Consider the following 20541-nt stretch of genomic DNA (forward strand, 5'->3'; position numbering starts at 1 on the left):
TCAACGAGTCTGCTAGTCGGGTAGGTCAGGCAAGTTAAGTTGTATTTCCGTAGCTCCCAGATGCCTACGGCGCCGATGGCAACAACCAACATCTAAGGCGGCGTCGTGTGGCCAGCAACGGCTCGAGGTCGCCATGATATGACAACCGAAGAAGGCTAGGTTTTTGATTATTGGTGCCCCAGCAGCATGCCTTGTTGTTATTTGAATAGCCTCATGGCTTGTACGCCACTGCATTGCTCACACAAGGCTGAATCGAGATCCAGTAGGTCCGGTTCTAGACCGAAGAGGCTAGATCGCTTAGGCTCGTTACTGGGCGTCGTGCACTAGTGTACAAAGCTGAATGGGCCTGTTGCTGTTCGGGGCTGCTGCGCGATCAGTCACGGCCGAGATGATGACCAGTAGATCTGGGGTCCGTAGGGATACGAGGGGCTAGAACCGAGTTGCGCTGACCCAAAAGTCATGTTGCAGATGGTCACGGGAGGTGCGAGACAAATGAATGTGAAAAACGGGTTCGCCTGATTTGGATGTCGTACCAGAAGTGCAGCGCAAAGGTGATGATTGGTAGAAGCGAGTGGTACTGTTGTCATGACGCACTAGATTTGGTTCTTGGGTGAGTTTGGGTGGGCGCGGCAGCGAGCACGGCGCTGAAAAGGCGCTGGACCCTGGCCTCCCGGGGCCCGGGGGTGTGTTTGCATTGTTTTGGGTGCGTGCAGCGGCTAGCGCCGATTGCCGACCAGGTTATTATCGAGCGGGATCGCCAAAAGCAGTTGCGATCACGTTCAGATGTCCTTGCTCGAGCTTGAAGTGGAAGGGGGGAAACGCAGTTTTGTGCGGGAATCCGGGCCACAGCCATGTTGTTGCCTCCTGTTCCCTGATAGAACAAGAGAGGCGTCCGCGCAGTGGTACCTCCAATGTCGCGGTACTTATCAGCATGGGTAGAGCGTGGTGAATGGCCATGTTTGCTGATGTCAGGGTCCTGGGGCTCACTCACATCGAGATCTGGTTGCGGCCACACAATTGCAGGAGCGAGGTGGTATAGACCGTACATTGTATTGATGACCCGTCTAGTTAAGCAAACTGTCAAAAAGGGACGTTGAATTCTTTTGCAAACCCTTGATCCGCAGGAGCCGGGAAGAGAGTAGTTCGTTCGTCTGCATGATGTCCTCGGCCGAGAGATGGAAAGCAAGTAGGGTGTGCGACTTACCTATGCAGCGCCGAAACCACGGAAGCGGACCGCGTAGGCAGGTATCACGTGGCCTACTTCAGTTCGTTCAGCGCTGAGGTAAGCAGGAAACTTCCTCCCGAGTGTGCTACCCAACCAAGCTCAATTGCGTCATATCCCTGATTCATACTTCGCAGCCAGCTGACATCCCGAGACCGAATCCTCGTGAAGCGAGCTGGGAGGCTCCTGCTTAGAGATACAGAAAGATGCGCTTAGTTCATTGAGACAAGATATTGATTTAGCATTTTACGATAACTGGGAGGAGCTGAGGACGCTAGCGCATCTAGATATAGATTGATTTGCCTCCTAGCACAGCAGCGTCGAGATGCGCGACCTGCGCTCCACCGAATCTGGAGAGTGTCCAGATAATGGGAACTTCCAAGCAAGTAGTTGCCAGTATGATAGACGAATGGATCAATCCGCAATGCCAGCCGTTGAGAAGAGAAAGCTGGACAAGTAAAGTGATCGCCTGAGTCGAGTTGGTTTATCCCAAGTCGGTCCTGGCCTTCTTCTTCATTCAGATAAATGTTCCCATCTACCCTCTCGGACCCGCGGTGTCGTCACAACTAGGCCAGGGTTTCTCTATTGACAACATGCCGCTAAACCTTTTTTCGCCTAGACGCAAGGGGCCCCGTCCAGGGCTTTTGAGAAAGCACACCCATGCGCCGCCTGCCGCGACTCAAGTACCGGTACTTGACATGACCTTAGGAATATCGACATGGTCCGCCGGGCTGGCGCTGCACCCGTGGCTGCTTTCTTGCTTCTTGTCCTGCTGCTGCTCTGCTTTCTTGACTGCTACTCCTGTCTTGCTTCGGGTGTCGCTCGCCAATCGCAATCGCCCTCCACCATTTCTCTCTCTTCCAATTTCGTTGACCTCATTGCACGGCCACACCACACACCCCCTCTCCCCCTTCAAGCCCTCCCAACCCGTCCAGACGCCCAGCGGATTGGTAACAAGACGTTAAATGTATGACGCCTGCCAGCGGCTCTCCTCCATTATTACCCTGCCCACCCAGAGGTACACTTCGTATGTGACGAACACCGGCCTGGTACATACGTCCTGCCATTTCTCCAGCTTCTAGCTCCGGCCCTCGGTCTCCTAGCTTTGCCGGTGTCTCTTCACCTGTCCGTTTTTGATCTCGTTCAGACGCATCATGAGATCCGCTCACTTCTGGAACCTCTGCAGCTCTAGTGATCCCGCATATATGACCCCTGGTCGCTATTCTCCCGTTCCTTCTTCCCTGTCGGATCACACACTCACGTCCCTCGAAAAGACCACTCGTTGCCGTCTACTTCACGAACTCGGCGGTACCTCACACAAGCACCCGATTTCTTCGACGATATCCGTTACATACAAACAACAGGAACAACCAGGCCTAGGATACCCCAGAGGCGAACATACGAGCAGATCCACGCAAACCTACCAAACACGTCACCCCGCGCCAGCACCGAAGCTGAAGGAGACGACTTCATGTCCTCCGACCAGCCGCGGGTCGTCGAGAGCAGACCGTCGGCTTTGACGTCCAACCCGGTGCACGAAGCCGAGGACGAAAAGGACCATGGCAATGTCGAACACCCGTTGTCGGGCGAACAAGTACGGGACGTCATTCGCCTGATTCAATGTCGGAAATGCTCCCGTCCCCTTCGAGATCCCATTACACTGCCATGCGGCCGAAGCCTTTGCAGACGCTGCCTCCCCGAGACACATACCCGAGAACATATATCCTACCCCGCCACGCCAAATAGGTTACGGGGTTTCGAATGCCCTTACCAAGAATGTGGTCGAAGCCATGCTGTTGGTGACTGTGGCGTCGATGTCATTCTCACCAAGGCAGTCAACAACTTCAAGGCTGAAATGGAAAAGGCGAGAGACACCATCACAACGGCCGAGATCTCCACCCATGTCATAATACTGCGCCCGGGCGCCGGACAGATGGGGAGCGAAGTTGACGATGAGACGACGTCCAGGATTGTCAAGGGGGGACCGTTGGTCGCTGTTTATACTCTGGCCGAGTCGGGTGAGTTGGATTACAGCTCTAATGTCACATTGGCGGAGGTCTCCTCACTCGGGGACGAAGCCGCCACTATCGACACCAGGACCTTTTCCAAGGTCAAAGAGACGGTGCGGACAGAGATGGACTGCCAGGTCTGCTACGCCTTGTTCTACGACCCTCTGACGACTGTGTGCGGCCACACCTTTTGTCGGTCTTGCCTTCATCGGGTCCTGGATCACTCCTCGTACTGTCCTATCTGTCGACGGGGCTTGTCGGTCAGCCCCTTACTTTATCGGGAATCTTGCCCTTCGAACGAGCACTTGAAGACCATCATCCAGACCTTCTGGGCTGATGCCGTCCTCACCAGAGGTGATGCCTTGGCCGCTGAGGCGCTGAACAGACATCGAGAGTTTGACATTCCCATCTTTGTCTGCACACTTTCGTTCCCCATGATGCCAACATTCCTTCACGTCTTCGAACCACGTTATCGTTTGATGATCCGCCGCGCTTTGGAAGGCGACAGAACTTTCGGCATGGTGTTGCCGCAACGGCCCCGGACTGCCAACGACACACATTTCGTGGAATACGGGACCTTACTGCGCATCGTAAACGCCGAGTACTTTGCGGATGGTAGAAGTCTCATCGAAACGGTTGGCATCTCACGGTTTAGAATTACGAGAAATGGTATTCTGGATGGATATCTCGTGGGGAGCATCGAACGAATCGACGACATTTCCATCGCGGAGGAAGAAGATTTGGAGGCAACCGAGACACAACAGGCCCTGGAGAGGTATGAGAGCGCCGCCACACATCTGAGCGAAGAATCTACGACGTCACGACCAACCACCCCTGAGGACCTCTCCAAGATGCCCACGAGTGAGCTACTGTCCTTGGGTGTTTCGTTTGTCACCAGAATGCAACAACAAAGCGTGCCCTGGCTGGCACAACGTATGTTGACGATATATGGAGAGTGCCCCAATGACCCGGCCCTCTTCCCATGGTGGTTCGCCAGTATCCTACCCGCCAAGGAATACGAGAAGTACAAGCTCCTCGAAACAAGGAGCGTCAGAGAGAGACTTAAGATCTGCTGCGGTTGGATCCTGGAGTGGGAGTCAAGTACTTGGTGAGTATTTTATGCCTTTATGCCAAGTTTTCCGTTGCCGGCCCTTCCCGACTGTCTTTTCTTTGGATTTTCCAGCATCTTTTGCAACGCTTCGTCGTACATTTCACTTGTGGGATGTCGGTGCATGAGGTGTTGCTGTCCGCGTTTGCTTGTTATCAGACAATGGAAACAGACGGGCTAAGATGCAGCAACTCTCCAGGGGGGCCCCTTATTGACGGCCGCTCAGGTCCCTCTCAGATTGCAGAATCTTCTGATGCTGGGGACTAGCTCAGCTGTGGGACTAGGGGTCATGTGCGGGAGTCCCTGGAACGACACAGCCAGTTGAGGTCGGGGAGGCGGCCGATAAGGTAACGCTCTTTCTGCGGAAACTCCCTCGATGTGGGAGTGTGGCGGCAGGGTACACATATATTTGCATTTGCATGGCGGTATTTGGGCATGCGCAGTGATTTCTGCGGGACAATGTTACGATTTGATCCGATACCAAACTTGGCAATGTAAGTATACTAGACAGATATGTCAGATGAGAAGTTGAAAAGACATTTGTACTACGGCATGAGTGGAAACATATGCTTTTTGGAAAGTGATTACTAGGTGAGATAGTTGGCTTACAGACTCAATGCGGTAAAAATCACCCATCCACCCTTCCCTCTCCTTTTGCCTGGCAAGATTTCCAGGTCAACAAGTAAGACCTCAGCTAGTGTAGAAGGGTAAGACAAGTTCCTATGTAGGTACTTTTGTTATAGGTTAACTTGATGGGCTCACAATGTCAATAGGCCAGTTGACCAGGCTGTAGCGCTCCAACAAATCTATTGGCATGAGCTCAATAACACAAGATACCACTGCTACCACTAGGGACATTTGCACAAGCTGATGAGGCAGGCATAGGTTCCTTCCCCCCCCTCCCAGACTCAGAGGCAACTATAGCCCAGGATCACCACTTCCCAACCCTACCATGTCTACTTACCCAGGTACTTCACTTTCCTTGCCTTTTCTTTCTCTCTCTCTCTCGCACCTGCTTTAACTTGAGAAGCCTAAGCTCGGCGTAAGAAAGAAACATAAACTGACTAGCTCTCATTAGAAACTCAACCTTCTTCAACCATAAAACCATCTTTCTTCTGAGCCGAACTTCATCTTTCTCACTTCATCGTCTGCAACGCACAAAACTCTTATAAACTCAAAAATCCTATTCTTTTGACCAACATCTCACCTCCCTTCCTTCCCTAGGTATCTGCAGCGTGCCGTCTTTAACTTTGCAACTTCAAAAGCACCTGCCTACTTCAACAAAACGTAATCTCCTTCAACCCACAAACCCCTTTCTTCACTGCTGCAAGCCCCCACCCCAACTGAACACTAACAAATCCTGCAGCCTTCTTCATTGTGGTTGTGAGTATTATCACCCACAATCTGTGCCCTCTGTCACATCGGCCAGCGTTTGCTAAGTAAGCAATTGCGTACACAGGATCAAGAACTACAGCAATGGCGCCAAGAGGCAAGAAGACCAGGGCCAAGAACGTGACCAAGAAGAAAAACAGCATTGCAGATGTTGCTGGCGATTTGACGCAGAATGCAGAGACAGTTTCACCTTCCCTGCCGGAGAAAGATATCAGCAAGAACTACTTTCGCCGCCTTCCAATTGAGGTTTGTTATATTCCAGAAGACTCTAAAGTTACACCTAAAACTAATACTTTCGCCTGGCATAGATACGTCAAATGATCTACGCCTTGGCTGTCATCGATCAAGACGTTATTGAGCCACTTCAGGTTGAAAACCGATCAAACAAGTTCTGCGGAGGTCAAACCGCTGCAAAGGCCTTTTCCAGTCTGCTCTTAACCTGCCGGATGTTTCGTGAGGAACTTCAGGATCGCCCTGACTTCTACCAGGTATGTTGCTGGGTAATTGGATTATAGGAAGCCTCCAACTAACTTTCACGGAGGAAAACACTTTTCGATTTAATAGTTATCAGAATTTGGCTACCTTCCTGGCAGCCTTGTCTCCAGCTCATCGTTCCATGGTTCGCAACATTCGCTTTGCGATAAAAGGATGGAGACCTCCCTGCGAACTCAAGTTCCTGCAATCGGCAGCAACATTGCTCTCTCACTGCACCTCATTCCGGTCACTTAGCATAATTGCTTCTGTCAATGTCGCAGGCACAGGCCCAGGACTTATACCGCATGCCTACTTCGCATTTCTACTTAGAGAGTTTCAGTCACTCTGTTCCAGTTCCATGCATCTAGGTGGGAATGACTGGAGAAGACTGCGCACCCAGAGTGTGCAGCATTTTGAGATATTGTTTGAGGGATGGAGCCTCAAGCAGGGGCACCGGACGTTTCTTGTTGGCGGGTTGGGGGCCTCTGCCGATCATGGAAACCTCAGATTCTCCGGAGAGCAAGGGTTCGTCGACACGGACGCTGGCCTGGTTGACTTGGTTCAACGTCTCAACAGTCACCTCTTGGAGTTGGGTACATTCTGCAGGTCGAAATACGTCATCAACAAGCCAATCTTTGGCAGACGTTTCCAGGAAGCACTGGTCTGCCTTGAACTGGACGTGTTTGGCGACAATCGTGCTTGCCAGTCCCACCAGTCCTGTATGGTAAGCCACGGAACCCGAAGCCGAACGCAAAGAGCGAAGCAACTGTCATCGAACGGGGTGTTGCCGAGGGTTACAGAGAATCCCAAGTACATTGACACATATGAGAGCGAGGACAGTGATTGCATTTTCGACGATTGAGAGCACAGGAGGGGGCGGAACCCAAAGCAGTTCATTCAGCAAGAAGGGCGAAGTGAGTGGTAAAGATAGAGACTCCAACAGCAAACGATCGCAAATCACTTTTAAATATCCCCACTACCCTGTGTGTGTGTGTGTGTGTGTGTGTGTGTATGTGTGTATGTGTATGTGTGTATGTGTATGTGTGTATGTGTATGTGTGTATGTGTGTATGTGTATGTGTACGCACGTATGCATGCCTACTACGGCTTTGTGCGTTAGAGATCAAAGCAATGGAACAAGAAGGTGAAGAATAGGCTGACTCTTGTGTTGTTGGTTATAGAGGAGAGGGACGAGATGCGAAGCTACTGCTCAAATAGGGGTTATCTGACGCAGGCCACTACAAACAAGGAACTGTAAGGTGGTTGCAATTGCTCTTGTCAACAGGCTGGAGTTGTTTCCGTTGTGCTGTTTCTCTTCTGAATGCTGCTTAGAGATCTGGAAAGAAAAACGCTGTCACCACATTGATTAAAGGGGCAAAGGTTGATAAAAAAGCATGTCAACATATGAGTCTCACACTTGAGGCAAACCGGGAGAGCCTCCGTTTTAACTGAAGCCTCCAGAACCACCACCCAAAGAAGTGACTACTTTTCCCGGCTCCGAAATCAAATACCTAAAAACTGCGGGTTATGCTCCTCCTAACATGCAAACGCTAAAGCCTGCAGGCTATACTGTGAGCCCAGGCTACCACCCGCCTACTGAATCTGAAAGAAGTCCTCGTCGAACTTGCCATGTTCCATCTCTGTATCGTCGAAGAACATCATGTCGTCAAAGTTGTTGCCTTCCCCACCTTCACCACCCATGTTCATGTCAAGGTCCATGTCATCCATGCCCGTGTTGCCGTTGAGGGCAAACAGCTCGTCTAGGCTCGAGTCCTGCCTCTCCATCTTGGCTTCCGCGGGCTTCTGTTGGCTGGCTGCTGTAGTTGGCGCTGCGGCTACGACTGTGGGAGGCGCAGGGACGGCTCGGCCTTCCGGTTCCTGCTTTGAGGCGTTGTTGTCTTGAGGGAGCAGGTTGTCGAGTGACAGGAGGTCGCCTCCCATGTCGCTCGAGCCGAACGATATGTCCATCGGCGCTTCCTGTGCCCTAGGCTGGGGCTGTGGATCGTTGTTGGCCGGAGCCAGGCTGAAAGTCATGTCCGTGAAGTGGAACTCGGCATCGTTTGCTTCATTGCCGCCAACAGCGGTATCAACACCACCGCCGCCGCCGCCGCCGCCGCCATTGAGGTTGAACATGTCATCCATCGGCGCCTCCGGAGCGCCTGATGGTTGGGGCTGCGATGTCGGAGGGGTAAGGTTCGGCTCCGCCTTAACTTCGCCTATGGGCACCATTATGGCCGGCGGTGCGGGGGTTGTCTCATGCTTCACTGGAGGCTCCGGCTCCGGTTCTGGCTGGAAGCTGACTCCCATGTCGGGGAACGGAGCCATCGATGGAGCTGCGCTCGGTTCTGCGGGGACGCGGTGCGGGCCCGTGGCCTCCGTGACCAGGGCCTTGTTCTCGGGGGACACCTCCCGAGACGATGAGTCGAGGCCGATGGCGATGGGGGATCTTGTCTGCGCCTCTATCGGTGCGGGTTGCTCCACGGGCTGTCTCTGTTGCCGGAACCGGTCCAGGTCTCTTTGCAACGCCGCCTTTGCCCTCATCTGCCGTTGGCATCAGTACCGGTATTCCGGCCGAGTTGGTTTCAATCAAAACTCACTATCTCACTCTCCAGGTCATCCAGCTTCCAGTGAAATGTCTCAATAATCTCTGGCAGCTTTGATTGTAACGAAATCTGAGCCTGAGCCTGAGACCTACCTTCCCTATTCTGGGACTTCAATGCCTTGCCAGTTTGAATCAGCTGCAAGCAACAGTTAGCCATAACCTTTATGGTTCTGTTCCAAGGCTTGTGAACAAACCACATCGTTGAGGAGTCCGTGCAAGGCTTCCGCGGAGTCGGCGTTGGCCGGCTTCGAACTTGCCATTGCGGCAGAAGGAGGCCGCCGCCGGCGTGATTGGCAGCTGCAGACGAGAGATAAATGCTTGCAGTATGCAAAGATTGGAGTTGATATAAATTGAATACTGTGGAAAAGAAGCGATGCCGAAATGTAGATGAATTAATCAGCCTGGATGTAGGTGGTGCAGATAGGAACGGAAGAAAACGGCTTGAAGCACGTGAATGCGTAGGAAACCCAGATCTATCGAGTCATCGACTGCCTGGGCGATAAATGAGAGGTCCGGCTAGCAACGTCTGATCTTCTTCAAGAATTTGAACCTGAGCTGAAATTGCACGGCGCAAATAGTTGGTTGATCGGATGTCTGCAAGGTACAACAACGATTCTCTCACCATCGACAAACCACGATGTTTGAATGTTGTCTGATGCAGCCGCCCAATCTCCGATTCCGACTAGGCAGTACGTACCTTTTGGATTGGAATGAACAGAAAGATGGACCGTGCCACATCGGAACCAATGAACTGACGTGCCACAGGCAATTGCGCCACGTTCAGAACCACAGCACTACGTAGTAACAACACTGGAAGTAACCCCGCACGGCACTCTCTCTACTCTGTTTCTGCCTCTGATTATGGGTTTGATCAGATCAGGGCCATAACGTGTGATCTTGGGACTGAGATAGGTAGGTGGCAGATACAGTGTGATGGAAAATAGGGCGACAAAACACAATACAAAGTGGCACGACCATGTCTACTTCGCACTGAACACAATACGGTGTTTGTGTAGAAACGTAACTCTGTAGGAACTTCTAAGCTCGCAACCACCCACCAACTTCCATTGCAGCTGCAGACTTTGATCTTAACGAGAGAAGTCGATTATATGGGAGATGTCCCCTCTGATAGCAATGAAAGGGGCAAGTCTCGATTGACTCGGCTCTCCGCCTACCTACGCAAGAATAGAGGGAGTCCTTCACAACTGAGGCCCAGTTGAGGCTGGTCCAGCTTCAACAAGCATGAGCCGATAATACTACGTCCGCCAGAACTCGTCTCCCATACGGTTGTTGTACCCCTGATTGACGTTTTGTACTAAATGCCACTCTGTCCTGCATCAATGAAAAAAGATTGGAAATTTGGTCTCTGAAGCCATACCGCATCAATTGACATCAGAGACCGTGATTGCGGATGTCGGAGGACAAGGGCCAAGCCCGCCACGGGAGGTATGGGTAACCCTATTCCGTAGTCGGTGGACTCCAGGCCCAGAACAGTGTTCATCCCATGGGTGTGCTGGAATCCGTCCAGGAGTCGTGCTCCCGGGAAATTGGTTGTATCCTGCAACGAAAGAGTTTCGTAACCCAATCGCCCGGTCCTCAATGCTTGAATCTTCAGTCGCCTAGGAGGGCTTGTTATGCATGCTGGAGGTTGCTGCAAGGTAAGTTACTTTGGCAAGAAAAAGTCTGGCGGCGAGATGAACGAATGGGCTTTACGCCGGATGACATGGAACTGGGTGACAGAATTTCGCAGTAATCCAGAGTGGCATTGTCTCTCGGGTCAGACTGAGTCCTGAGTTGAGCTGAGGTGTGGCAGTCTGCCTGCCGTTGATTGTTTGAGTTCAACAGGTTGCGATGTGTTGCTACGGATGGCACAATGACAACTCGGAGTCGGCGGTGTTTAGTTTCTTCCGCTATTAGCCACTTAGCATTCGACTGAAACCCGTGCTTCGCGAAGCTCCTTTATTTTCTTGAACGAGTGTGTCTTTGTTGTATCACCATTGTATCCTGGAGAATAGGGAGATGCCAGTTTGGTCACCTACCTAGGTATGTAGGGAGTGAACCAAAGAGGGACTGGGATATCCTTTCTTGAAGGCAAATCGACGCGATGATCAGTTACGATATCTGCATTGAGCCTTGAGACCCTCCGCATTTCGAAGAAGAGTTTGCTGCAATTATCCCCTTCGGAAACCGGGGGACCCATTCAGTCGAATGTTGTCCGTTCGCGCGTGCATTTAGCACATCGTGAAGGCTCATCTTATCTTACATGTCATCAGCCGCCACAGCCTTGTTTTACTGTTCTGGACACCAATGCTCGTCCAGTCCAAAAACAGATGTATGGGATTGAATGCAGCTATATGTGCCTTCTTAATATATATATATATATATATGGCATTCGATGCCCTCCACCAGCACATGCGATGATTGCAGATAAAAGGAATCCAGCCTCTCCCGACACAGTCCCGTTTGTTCAGCCATCCGCTCCCATGGTGCAATCGGCAACGCTCCACAGTGTCAGCAACCGTCTGGACGGTGGACCAGTCACGCTTTTGCCCCTTGCCCAAGCAAGATTAGTGCCTTCGGTTGGACATTTTATCTGCTGCAGCAACACCCCTTTTCCTGCTGTCATCCCATGTCCTCCCACGCCACAAGTCTTGACCCAGCCGCCGGGGAAGCTTCCCCAAATGTGCTCTAGACAGATGGCCTAGGCGCTACCGACTGAGGCTCACATATACCCAATGCCAACATTGAGAATCATAGACAGATGGAGGGGGAGGGGATCTAGAACACAAGTATGAGAAAACGTTACCCTCGCGAGAGACCTCCGCCCGTTTGGTGAGGAGCACCAACTACCCACCTGCCCTAGGCCGCCGGTTAGAGGTGCTACAAACAGTACCTAGGTACCTTACCTTAGTGGACACATGTATCCAGTGAAATGGCATGGCTGAACAAGCAAGAGCCTGGCAACGGGCAGGATTGGACCTACAGCAGACCAATCTCGAGGCTTGGGGCTGGCAGCGGGCATCAAACTGGCCAGTGGCCGCCCTTGTTGCTTTGATGGCGAGGTGAGCCTGGCAAGAACAGATGGGAAAATGCATTGGACAGTGTGTAGGTACCTGCTGGCGGAGCCGCGCGGCGAGGTGGTACATTGGCGCGCAGCAAGGCAACGGAGGCCATGTACCTCGAGGCACAAACGACAGGGTACCTACCCCTTGGCCGGGAAGCTCCAGCTCACAACTAACTGATTGATTGGATTGGAGTGGATTGGGTTGCGGTGCAGGCCTGCAGACGTGCAGGCGTAGGCGGGTGCGCGCTGCGTTGTGGGAATTTCTGGGTTCGCACCTCAGTCGCCAACTCGCCGCCATGCCATGCCATGATGAAAGGTCCCCTCATCCGCCCTCCTTCTTTCTCCTTCCTTCCATTTGCTCCTCTCCCCTCCTCACCCCATCGCTGAATCTCCTCTCCACGCCGTCAGGAAACCGTCCTCTCTCCTCTCCTCCATCCTCGGATCGGTTCTTGTTGCGATTCCTTTTCTCCAGGGGGTGCCAGTCCTCTTTTTTCCCGCCTGTTTCCTTGTTGCTCGCCTCCGCTTATCATTTCCAACGCCTCCGTCCTCAGTCTCCAGTCTCCAGTACCCCGTCTCCTCTCTCTGCGCCGCCTGTCATCTCATCTACAGCACAGCACAGCACGCACTGCACTCACTGCACAGTAAACAGTACCTTGGAGCTTTCTCTCGGCAACTCTCTTATCATTCGCCCTTCCCCTTGTCTCTACTATCCGCTTAAGCGTCTCTCTTGTCACGTTGGGTCGACGTCCTTTTTAGCTGCTTGTGCCGTCCCCACGTCCACAATTTTCTCCTGTCGACTTTCAGTGTCTGAGTCTCCCTCTTTCAAGTCAGTCCAAGGCCAAGTCACATCGTTCCATTCCGAATAGATCGCAAATCAGACAAGACCCGACTTGACGCACAGCTTGGTATCCTTCCACCAAGACGAGCCCACCGCACCGTCCCGCACCTGCTTCGACGAGGAAATTCCGATTGTGCCCCGTCGCTTTCTTTCTCTCCCTCCCTCCCTCCCTCCCTCCCTCTCCCTCCCGCCCTCTTCTTCAGCCTTGTTGCTGCTCGATTGCTTGCTTGCTTGCCTGCTCCGGGGTTCAGGGTCACGTCACGTCAGTCTCGTGACAACTCTTCTTCAGCACGACTGCCTCCACCCCTCCTTACGCCACTACCAAGCTTCAACCAGCCGATTGCTCCTCGAGCTTCGTCGTTCCGACTCGTATACTATTGCACCCGTTGGACCTGCACAATACAAGACTAGTCCTGCATTGTTCCAGCCAGCCGAGCCCCTCATCTAATATTGCTATTGACGCTCAACACTCGACACCGAACTTTCCAAGCTTCCGAGATCCAACCATCGCACGACCGCCTTCTAATACAGACCAAAAGACACAATGGCGGACAACGGACCTGCTTCGAACCCGGCGCAGCTGCCCCCTCCCCCCCAGCCGAACGCCGGGGCTCCAGGTTACGAGAATGGCCAGAATGGCCAGTCGAACCCGGCGCACATGCCACCCCCTCCTCTCCATATCCCGCAGAACACCAACCCGATCCCGACTGCCATCACTTCGCCCATGTCTGGCGTTGATAAGGTCATGTCGCCCGGCAGCGCTGGTGGCTTTGGTCGCCGCGCCGCCCCCGAGCCTAATAAGCGGGCGTTGTACGTTGGAGGCTTGGACCAGCGTGTCACCGAGGATGTCCTCCGCCAGATCTTTGAGACGACTGGTCACGTCCAAAATGTCAAGATCATTCCCGACAAGAATGTGCGTATTCGCAAATTTCTCCTCTGAGAATGCAGTTGGCGATCAAAGCGAAAGCTGGCGCCCGAACCATCGCAACTGCTCTGCCCTTAACAGTATTCGCGATATAGCTGACCGTGTATCGACAGGCGAAGGGCTACAACTACGGGTTCGTCGAATATGATGACCCCGGTGCGGCTGAACGCGCCATGCAGACCTTGAATGGAAGACGTGTGCACCAATCCGTACGACACAGAGCCCTGCCCCGCTATTTCAAGCCGGAAGCTGACCCATTGCCAGGAAATTCGTGTCAACTGGGCGTATCAGTCCAACACCTCCAGCAAGGAGGACACCTCGAATCACTTCCACATCTTTGTTGGCGATCTCAGCAACGAAGTCAACGACGAGATCTTGACCCAGGCTTTCTCTGCCTTTGGCTCCGTGTCGGAAGCTCGCGTCATGTGGGACATGAAGACAGGGCGCTCCCGTGGATACGGCTTTGTTGCGTTCAGAGACCGACCGGACGCCGAAAAGGCCCTGAGCTCCATGGACGGAGAGTGGCTTGGCTCGCGGGCCATCCGTTGCAATTGGGCAAACCAAAAGGGCCAGCCGTCTATTGCGCAGCAGCAGGCTATGCAGGCTATGGGCCTGACGCCTACGACGCCCTTCGGCCACCACCAGTTTCCAGCCCACGGCGTGGCGAGCTATGAAGTTGTCCTCGCGCAAACGCCCTCATGGCAAACCACCTGCTATGTGGGCAACTTAACTCCTTACACCACGCCAAACGATGTTGTTCCTCTCTTCCAAAACTTTGGCTACGTTGTCGAGTCTCGTTTCCAGGCGGACCGGGGATTTGCTTTCATCAAGATGGACAGCCACGAGAGTGCAGCCATGGCCATCTGCCAGATGAACGGATATAATGTTAATGGACGGCCCCTGAAATGCAGCGTAAGTTTGCTCCGAGAGCCGGTTCCTTGACGGATTTGCCGATTTGGAGAACAGCACTGACGTTTTCCGCCTGAAGTGGGGCAAGGACAAGACCCCGAACCCTCAGGGCGGCGCAGCCGGCTTTGACCCTTCGCAACAAGCATACAGCCCCCAGAGTGCCTCCGGACCGGGCTACCCCGGCACCCCGACGGCCTACTTCCCGCAATATGGTGGTAAGAGCCCGACCGCCGCTTGGGCCTTTGCAGAGGACCCCTCGGAGCTAACGCGATATTGTACAGGTCAATACGGCGGTCAGCACGGCAACTACGGCGGTCCAGCTGCTCAATCCCCGGCCGGTTATGGAGCGCAGCCGATGGGGTACGGCGGACCGCAGAGCGCCGGAGGCTATGGCCGTGGCCAACAGCCACCTAACGCCCAGTGGCCTCAGGGGCCCCAAGGACAGAACTTCAACAACGGCTTCGCCGGGTACCAGGGCTGATCTGACGACAAACGAGCGCATCCTGGTGCGAGAGCTTCCACACACAGCGTTGCAAGGTCCAAGGGGTGCTTTTGTGGAGTTTTCCCAATGTTTTTTTTTGATGGCAGAATGGCATGACCAACACATCTCCCATGTCTTCCCAAAAAACCCATTTGCTGCCAAGCGTCTCTCTGTCTCAAATCTCCTTTCATCTGCGATGAGGGACATATGTCGGTTTTTCTTAAGTGAGCACTGGAGATGGAAAGGGACATCACGTGCATTTCTCCGAGACGTTTCTCTGTCTTCTTCGTATTTTTCTTCTACGGCCTAGTGATTCCCACAAGTCACGATGTTTTCCTTATGCAGTTATTTCTGTCAACCTGTCGGAGGCAGAGGCAGACTTTTGACATGCTGTTCCGTTGCCAAAACAAAAAGTTTGCTGCTTTGTTCTATCATGGATACCTCTTCAGCATGACGGATCTGTTGGATGACGAGTTATGACTTTTTTCTCTCTCTCTCTCTTTCTCTCTCTCTCTCTCTCTCTCCCTCCCCCCCCTCTCTCCTCCTCTTCTTCTACTACTGCTGCTACTACTACTACCCTCACACTATTCTTTTGGGCATCAACCTTTTATGCGTGTGGTCTCCCGGGTACTTGGGTTACCATTAGAGACGACCAGATTTGATGAAACATGACTTGAACGAAGGGGACGGGGGGACGAATCCATCAATGCTGGCTTAAGATCTTGGACGGCGCGAAGAGAAGGAAAATACAGGAGAGACTGCAAGACAGCCAAGATCATTTTTTCTCAGGGACTCCGTAATGACGAAGCTGACGTTAGTGTTTATGCGCGCACGCGTGTGCGTGTTACTTACTGCTGGCTGTATGTGGGCGTGGGTGAAAGCACGGTGATTATGGCTACGCCATCTACGACCCGAACTCCTTACTGGCAATGGTACTGCATAGAGAGACCGGTCGACGGAGGCTAAAATGCAGAGGGATACGTACATGCCGCTGCATTTCTATCGTTAACAGGAAGGGGCCAGTGATTGGACGACTTTTGACCGCCCTGGTATGTCTTATTAAGCGGGTGCATGATGCAGTGCTTACTTTTCGGCCCGGTCTTGAAGATGTAAGATTACCTATCCGGACTGTAGACTGCCTCCTGTTCTTCGGGGATTTAGAAACCAATCTGGGAAGAGCCCGATGGCCCGATGACTTTCACCCAGGCACGTCAGGAATTTCTCCATGAGCGGTGTCGTGGGCTCTGGGCTCATCTGCTGCCGGACCTGTGTAAGGAGGGCGACGCGGAATGTCCTGAGACGGCATTTAAAGTGACACAACTCCGACTGTGCAGGTCACAGACCATGCAGTCAAATAAAGGAACGAGCGTCACCAACCCCGGAGGCGGGCGAGGAGTAAGTCTGTCTCAAGTCGACATTCAATCTCCCTAACATTTCAATACTTTACACTGAAAGATGATTCTATGTTTTGCAACAAATCTAGCTCTGCTTTGGATGAGGTTCAGGATTGCTTGTGAATGCTGGATGGTCTCCCTGAGTCGCCGTGGTTTCTGTAGAAAGGCTGTTCTTATCTGGATGGCTCTGTTCAAACTTGGGTGGTTTCCAGAGTCCCACGCGCCGAGATGTCGTTGCGTCTTGAATCTGGATTTAAATTACCTTTGATCCGTTCAGATAGCGTTCCATCAGCCTGTTGCTGGTGAGTCCTCGCCTGGTCCGGTTGTTCGATGCTCGGTTCTCCCCGCTGGCTGCGTAAAGTAGGAACCTTCATTTTCTTGTTTCTTTGATTCTTTTTCAAAGTTAAAAGGCGGATGGCATCTGTGCCCCGGGAATGAGATCCAACATAAACAGGCCTACAGCTTGGCCTTCTCGATCCTCTCCTGTTCCGCCCAGGCCTTGTTGATGCGAATATTCTGCCAGAACTGCCACGCCCCCAGGGCGGCGGCTGCCGGAGGACATGCCAGGAGCAGCCAACTCCACCAAACGGGACTCGATGCCTGAACTTGGCGGATGGCCTCGCGTATGTCCTTTCTCAGGTCCTCCTTGGAGCCGTCGTTCCAGAGCACGACGCCCTTGCCAGGGCCTCGGGCCTCGCACCTCCTCGCCTTGAGCCTCACATCCGTTTGGCTCAGCACGCGGTTTTCGGCATCCTCGCGGCTGAGGTGAGGGTCGCGTGCCATGAGACGCTGCATCTGCACCTCTGGGTCCTTGACGGCGACGACGAACACGGTGCCGCAGAGGCGATCAAGCCCGCTCTCGAACAGCAGGGGGACGTCAAGTAGGACGGCCCAATGACCGGTGATGTAGGCGCGGAAGATGGCCTTGTACATTTCGGCACGAACGGCCGGGTGGACAATGCCGTTAAGGACGGAGCGGTCGCGCTTGAGCTCTTCCGTGTCGCCGAAGACGCGCCTGCCGAGGGCGGGCCGGTTGAGGGGTCGTCCCTTCCCGTCGGGCCCGGCCTCGGGCATGGTGTCAGAGGCCGGGACGAGGAGTTCCGGGGTGGTGGGGAGAAAGTGCTTCACGATGGCGGCATAGCCATTTGTCCCCGGCTCGACGACTTTCCTCGCGAGGAGATCGGCGTCGACGAGGGGGATGGAGTAGGGGGGACTGGAGAGCACGGACGAAACGGTGGACTTGCCCGTTGCGATGGAGCCTGTTAGACCGATAAAGAGCATCTTGCGGATGTGCGGTTGTCCTCGTTCTGGTACCTGTCTTGGGCTGGTCCTATTTTTTTGTTTGTTTATCAGGCTGGACGTGTTCTATGTGGATTGAGATGTGGCTGATAGTCTTTATCCGGCGTTGTGGTAAAGGGAGTGGACTGATGAGAATGAGACAGAAGTGTTGCGAGGTGAGGTGAGGAAAGGTGAGGTAAGGTACATCCGGCCAATTGACGTGCTCAGCGCTTCAGCCAATTGCGGTTAAAGCGAAAGATCTCCTTCTTGGGTGGCGGTGGTATGTATTATTGTTGTCGCACTCGGCTCCAAGTCAATTCAGTACGTCGAACAGGCTACTATCGACTTATTCCAGAGTGTGGATGGAACAAACCCAGATGCACCATGGCCATGGTGGAAAAGCACGGCAGAAAACACAGAGCTGACATGCCCAGCTGACACTAAACACATTGAGTATGCTGTAGTTTCTGTGATAGAAACACAAGAATTGTGGATTCGTTGATAACCATGATCGACCAACCTTGGACCCAGCTGGCATCACGACCCCGATGAAAATATCTTTCGGAGACTCCTCTTCAAGTAATACACCAAGCCGGACCAAGACCTGAACAGGTTTGGAGTCTCAACCCTCACAGCGGTGCGCCGCAGCTAGTCTCGGAAGCCGCCACCGTCATCAACGAACCTCGGGCCCATCCATCGCTGAAAGAGAGCCGGGCGGCTTGCGTGCTTTTGGCGCTCAGACAGGGATTTTGGCCACGAAGAAGTTGCACTAAGAACCGAGTCCCACCTGCGGCGAGCTTTTTGCATCTTTGGGTAGGTATGATACCAGGAAGATTATAGTATTTCTTGTTCCTTGGACAGAGACAACAGACAACTTTATCCGTAGCGTTGGTTGGAGAGGCATTGACAGTCGGTCGCGCGTATTGATCTTGAGTTGAGTCTTTTGCTCTGGGTACCTGTTCGTAGGTAAACTTGGCAACGGATCTCTTTGCAGAGTCACACTCACATCTTGGAGTATGGCAGTAACTGTGGGCTCGATGTGGCATTGGAGTTGGGCCTTGTGGGGGTTTCCTATTCATTATGCCTTCTTTCGGCGGCATGCAGAAGCGATAATTACGGATAAAGCATAGCATACAATAGGACCGGACCTGCAGGGCAGCTGCCTTGAATAAGAACTGGTCATGGACGCTCGCCAGCAAGAAAGACCATGAAGTTGGACTTGGATTGTGTGTCTTCCCATACCTAGAGGCCCGCCCCTTTTGTTTGATGGGCAGCCGGCCGGTTTCCAGCCCACATCAGCGTTGCTCAAATCCGGTCTCAGCTTGTTTCTTTGGCAAAAGCCGGAATTTTCTTGCTGGGAGCGGGTAATCGGGACGCCTGCCACGCTGGGCCTGGTTTAGGCCAAGGCCCCTCCCTACTTTCATGCCCCCCTGAATCCCCGAACACCTCGCATCATCATAGTCGCTCGTTATTACATGCCACTGTGAACTTTACAATTACTTGGCACTGGCCACGGCGGCGCAAGAGGGGTGGTCGCATCTGGTGTAATTCAAGTACGAATATGGGTTGGATGGAAAAGATGGCCTGCTTGCCGTGGCCGACACCTGAGCTCTGCTAGGCGCTGGTGCTCTGGGCGTTCCAGCCTCGCTCTCCACATGCCTCGCATCATCTTCATATTTGTCCTTCATGATCTTGCCCGTCCTGCCTCATCAAACCGTCTCTCCTGCACCGTTGTCCTCCTACTCAATCAAGAAAAGACGAGACCGGGCAGTTACAGGGTTGTTCGGGGCCTTTCTGAGTAGACGTGCCACACAACCTTGGTGCTAACGGGGGGTTCGAACCAAAGCTATGCTGCGCTGTGAAGGAGATGAAAAACGGCGTTGAAGAAAACGAGCGAGCCTGCCCCCCCCCTTGGCGCATTGGCCAACCTGTGTACCTGTGCCTCTGTGCTAGTGAGTGTCTTCTGTGTCTAGCAACCCAATGCCCAACTCTGTCTGACGTACTCTAGCTTGGGTACCCTGCCGCCTTCAGAGCTCCCATTGGGCTTCCCGGTTGGCTATTGGTCCTAGCCCCCAATGTCCCTCCATTCTTCCTGCCCTGCGTGGCTGTTTGATATCGACTCTGGGCTATCACCCCACGAACCATCCAACTCTTTTTGTATTTGTAGCTGTGCTGTGCTCTAGTCTAGCGACTGATCAATCGGGCGGGTAGTTTGCATATTGGGAAGGAATGTCTGTCGCGATTCTATCTATCGTACTAAATACCTAGGTACTCAGCTAGGTAGGTATGACAGCGATTGGCTGCCCCCGTCCGTACCGTTGCACAGCATATGTCTCCCCTCCATACGTTCCGTCGCTTCTACATTTGGCATTGCTAGGTAATCTATCCTAATCGCTTTTGAACCGCTGCCACGCGTGGAATGCACTGCCTGCGCTGGTTGTTGTTTCCTTTGTCAAGTCTGGGCCTCCGCCCTTGGCCTTCATGATTCGTACCTCCCAAGCTCCTATCTCCCAGAGCAGCCTCAAGTGAGGTAGGTAGGTACCTCACGCAGCCTATTTGGTGTGCAGTTACCTACCTACGCAGGCGTCGTACACCACCTTACCTAAATACCTGTGTAAGGATCCTTGCCCATCCTCTCAACCCCGTCAGTTCCCCCGCCCTCGCTCGCGCGCCGCCTCTTCTCAGTCACCGTGCTTCGCTTTCTTGCCCGTCGCAAGCGATCGTTGTAGGTAGCCCGCGGACGCTCGCATCCACATCCTCCTCCCACATCCTCCGCCTCTCCACTCTCTCATTCCCCCTCCCATGCCACCATCGCGCCGCGCACCCCTCGACACCATTCAGCAGTC

At 53.3% G+C, this 20541-nt stretch overlaps 5 protein-coding genes across 5 annotated transcripts; 3 read left to right on the forward strand and 2 right to left on the reverse strand.

Moving 5' to 3' along the window:
• The first annotated feature begins 1448 nt into the window (after nucleotides 1-1448).
• On the forward strand, nucleotides 1449-4869 carry CDEST_00761 (Putative Zinc finger, RING-type, Lon protease domain, Zinc finger, RING/FYVE/PHD-type). Its single transcript, XM_062916920.1, has 3 exons — nucleotides 1449-2437; nucleotides 2497-4339; nucleotides 4566-4869. The coding sequence occupies exons 1-3, from the start codon at nucleotides 2377-2379 to the stop codon at nucleotides 4591-4593; spliced, it is 1932 nt and encodes a 643-aa protein (XP_062772971.1). The 5' UTR covers nucleotides 1449-2376; the 3' UTR covers nucleotides 4594-4869.
• Nucleotides 4870-5815: 946 nt separating this feature from the next.
• CDEST_00762 (Putative 2EXR domain-containing protein) lies at nucleotides 5816-7067 on the forward strand (the record flags this gene model as incomplete). Its single annotated transcript, XM_062916921.1, has 3 exons — nucleotides 5816-5977; nucleotides 6040-6219; nucleotides 6273-7067. The coding sequence occupies 3 exons, from the start codon at nucleotides 5816-5818 to the stop codon at nucleotides 7065-7067; spliced, it is 1137 nt and encodes a 378-aa protein (XP_062772972.1).
• Nucleotides 7068-7600: 533 nt separating this feature from the next.
• CDEST_00763 (uncharacterized protein) lies at nucleotides 7601-9455 on the reverse strand. Its single transcript, XM_062916922.1, has 3 exons — nucleotides 9001-9455; nucleotides 8802-8942; nucleotides 7601-8745 (listed from the first exon to the last, which is right to left on the reverse strand). The coding sequence occupies exons 1-3, from the start codon at nucleotides 9064-9066 to the stop codon at nucleotides 7798-7800; spliced, it is 1155 nt and encodes a 384-aa protein (XP_062772973.1). The 5' UTR covers nucleotides 9067-9455; the 3' UTR covers nucleotides 7601-7797.
• Nucleotides 9456-12230: 2775 nt separating this feature from the next.
• On the forward strand, nucleotides 12231-15713 carry CDEST_00764 (Putative RNA recognition motif domain, nucleotide-binding alpha-beta plait domain superfamily). The gene is made up of 5 exons (XM_062916923.1): nucleotides 12231-13621; nucleotides 13747-13842; nucleotides 13898-14545; nucleotides 14622-14757; nucleotides 14824-15713. The coding sequence occupies exons 1-5, from the start codon at nucleotides 13253-13255 to the stop codon at nucleotides 15021-15023; spliced, it is 1449 nt and encodes a 482-aa protein (XP_062772974.1). The 5' UTR covers nucleotides 12231-13252; the 3' UTR covers nucleotides 15024-15713.
• A 1103-nt stretch (nucleotides 15714-16816) lies between these two features.
• Nucleotides 16817-18651, reverse strand: CDEST_00765 (Putative dephospho-CoA kinase, P-loop containing nucleoside triphosphate hydrolase). Its single transcript, XM_062916924.1, has one exon. It carries the CDS (start codon nucleotides 17696-17698, stop codon nucleotides 16874-16876), a length of 825 nt encoding a protein of 274 aa, XP_062772975.1. The 5' UTR covers nucleotides 17699-18651; the 3' UTR covers nucleotides 16817-16873.
• Between the last annotated feature and the right edge of the window lie 1890 nt (nucleotides 18652-20541).

The sequence above is a fragment of the Colletotrichum destructivum genome, chromosome 1 (genome assembly GCF_034447905.1).
Source record: "Colletotrichum destructivum chromosome 1, complete sequence".
NCBI lineage: Eukaryota > Fungi > Ascomycota > Sordariomycetes > Glomerellales > Glomerellaceae > Colletotrichum > Colletotrichum destructivum.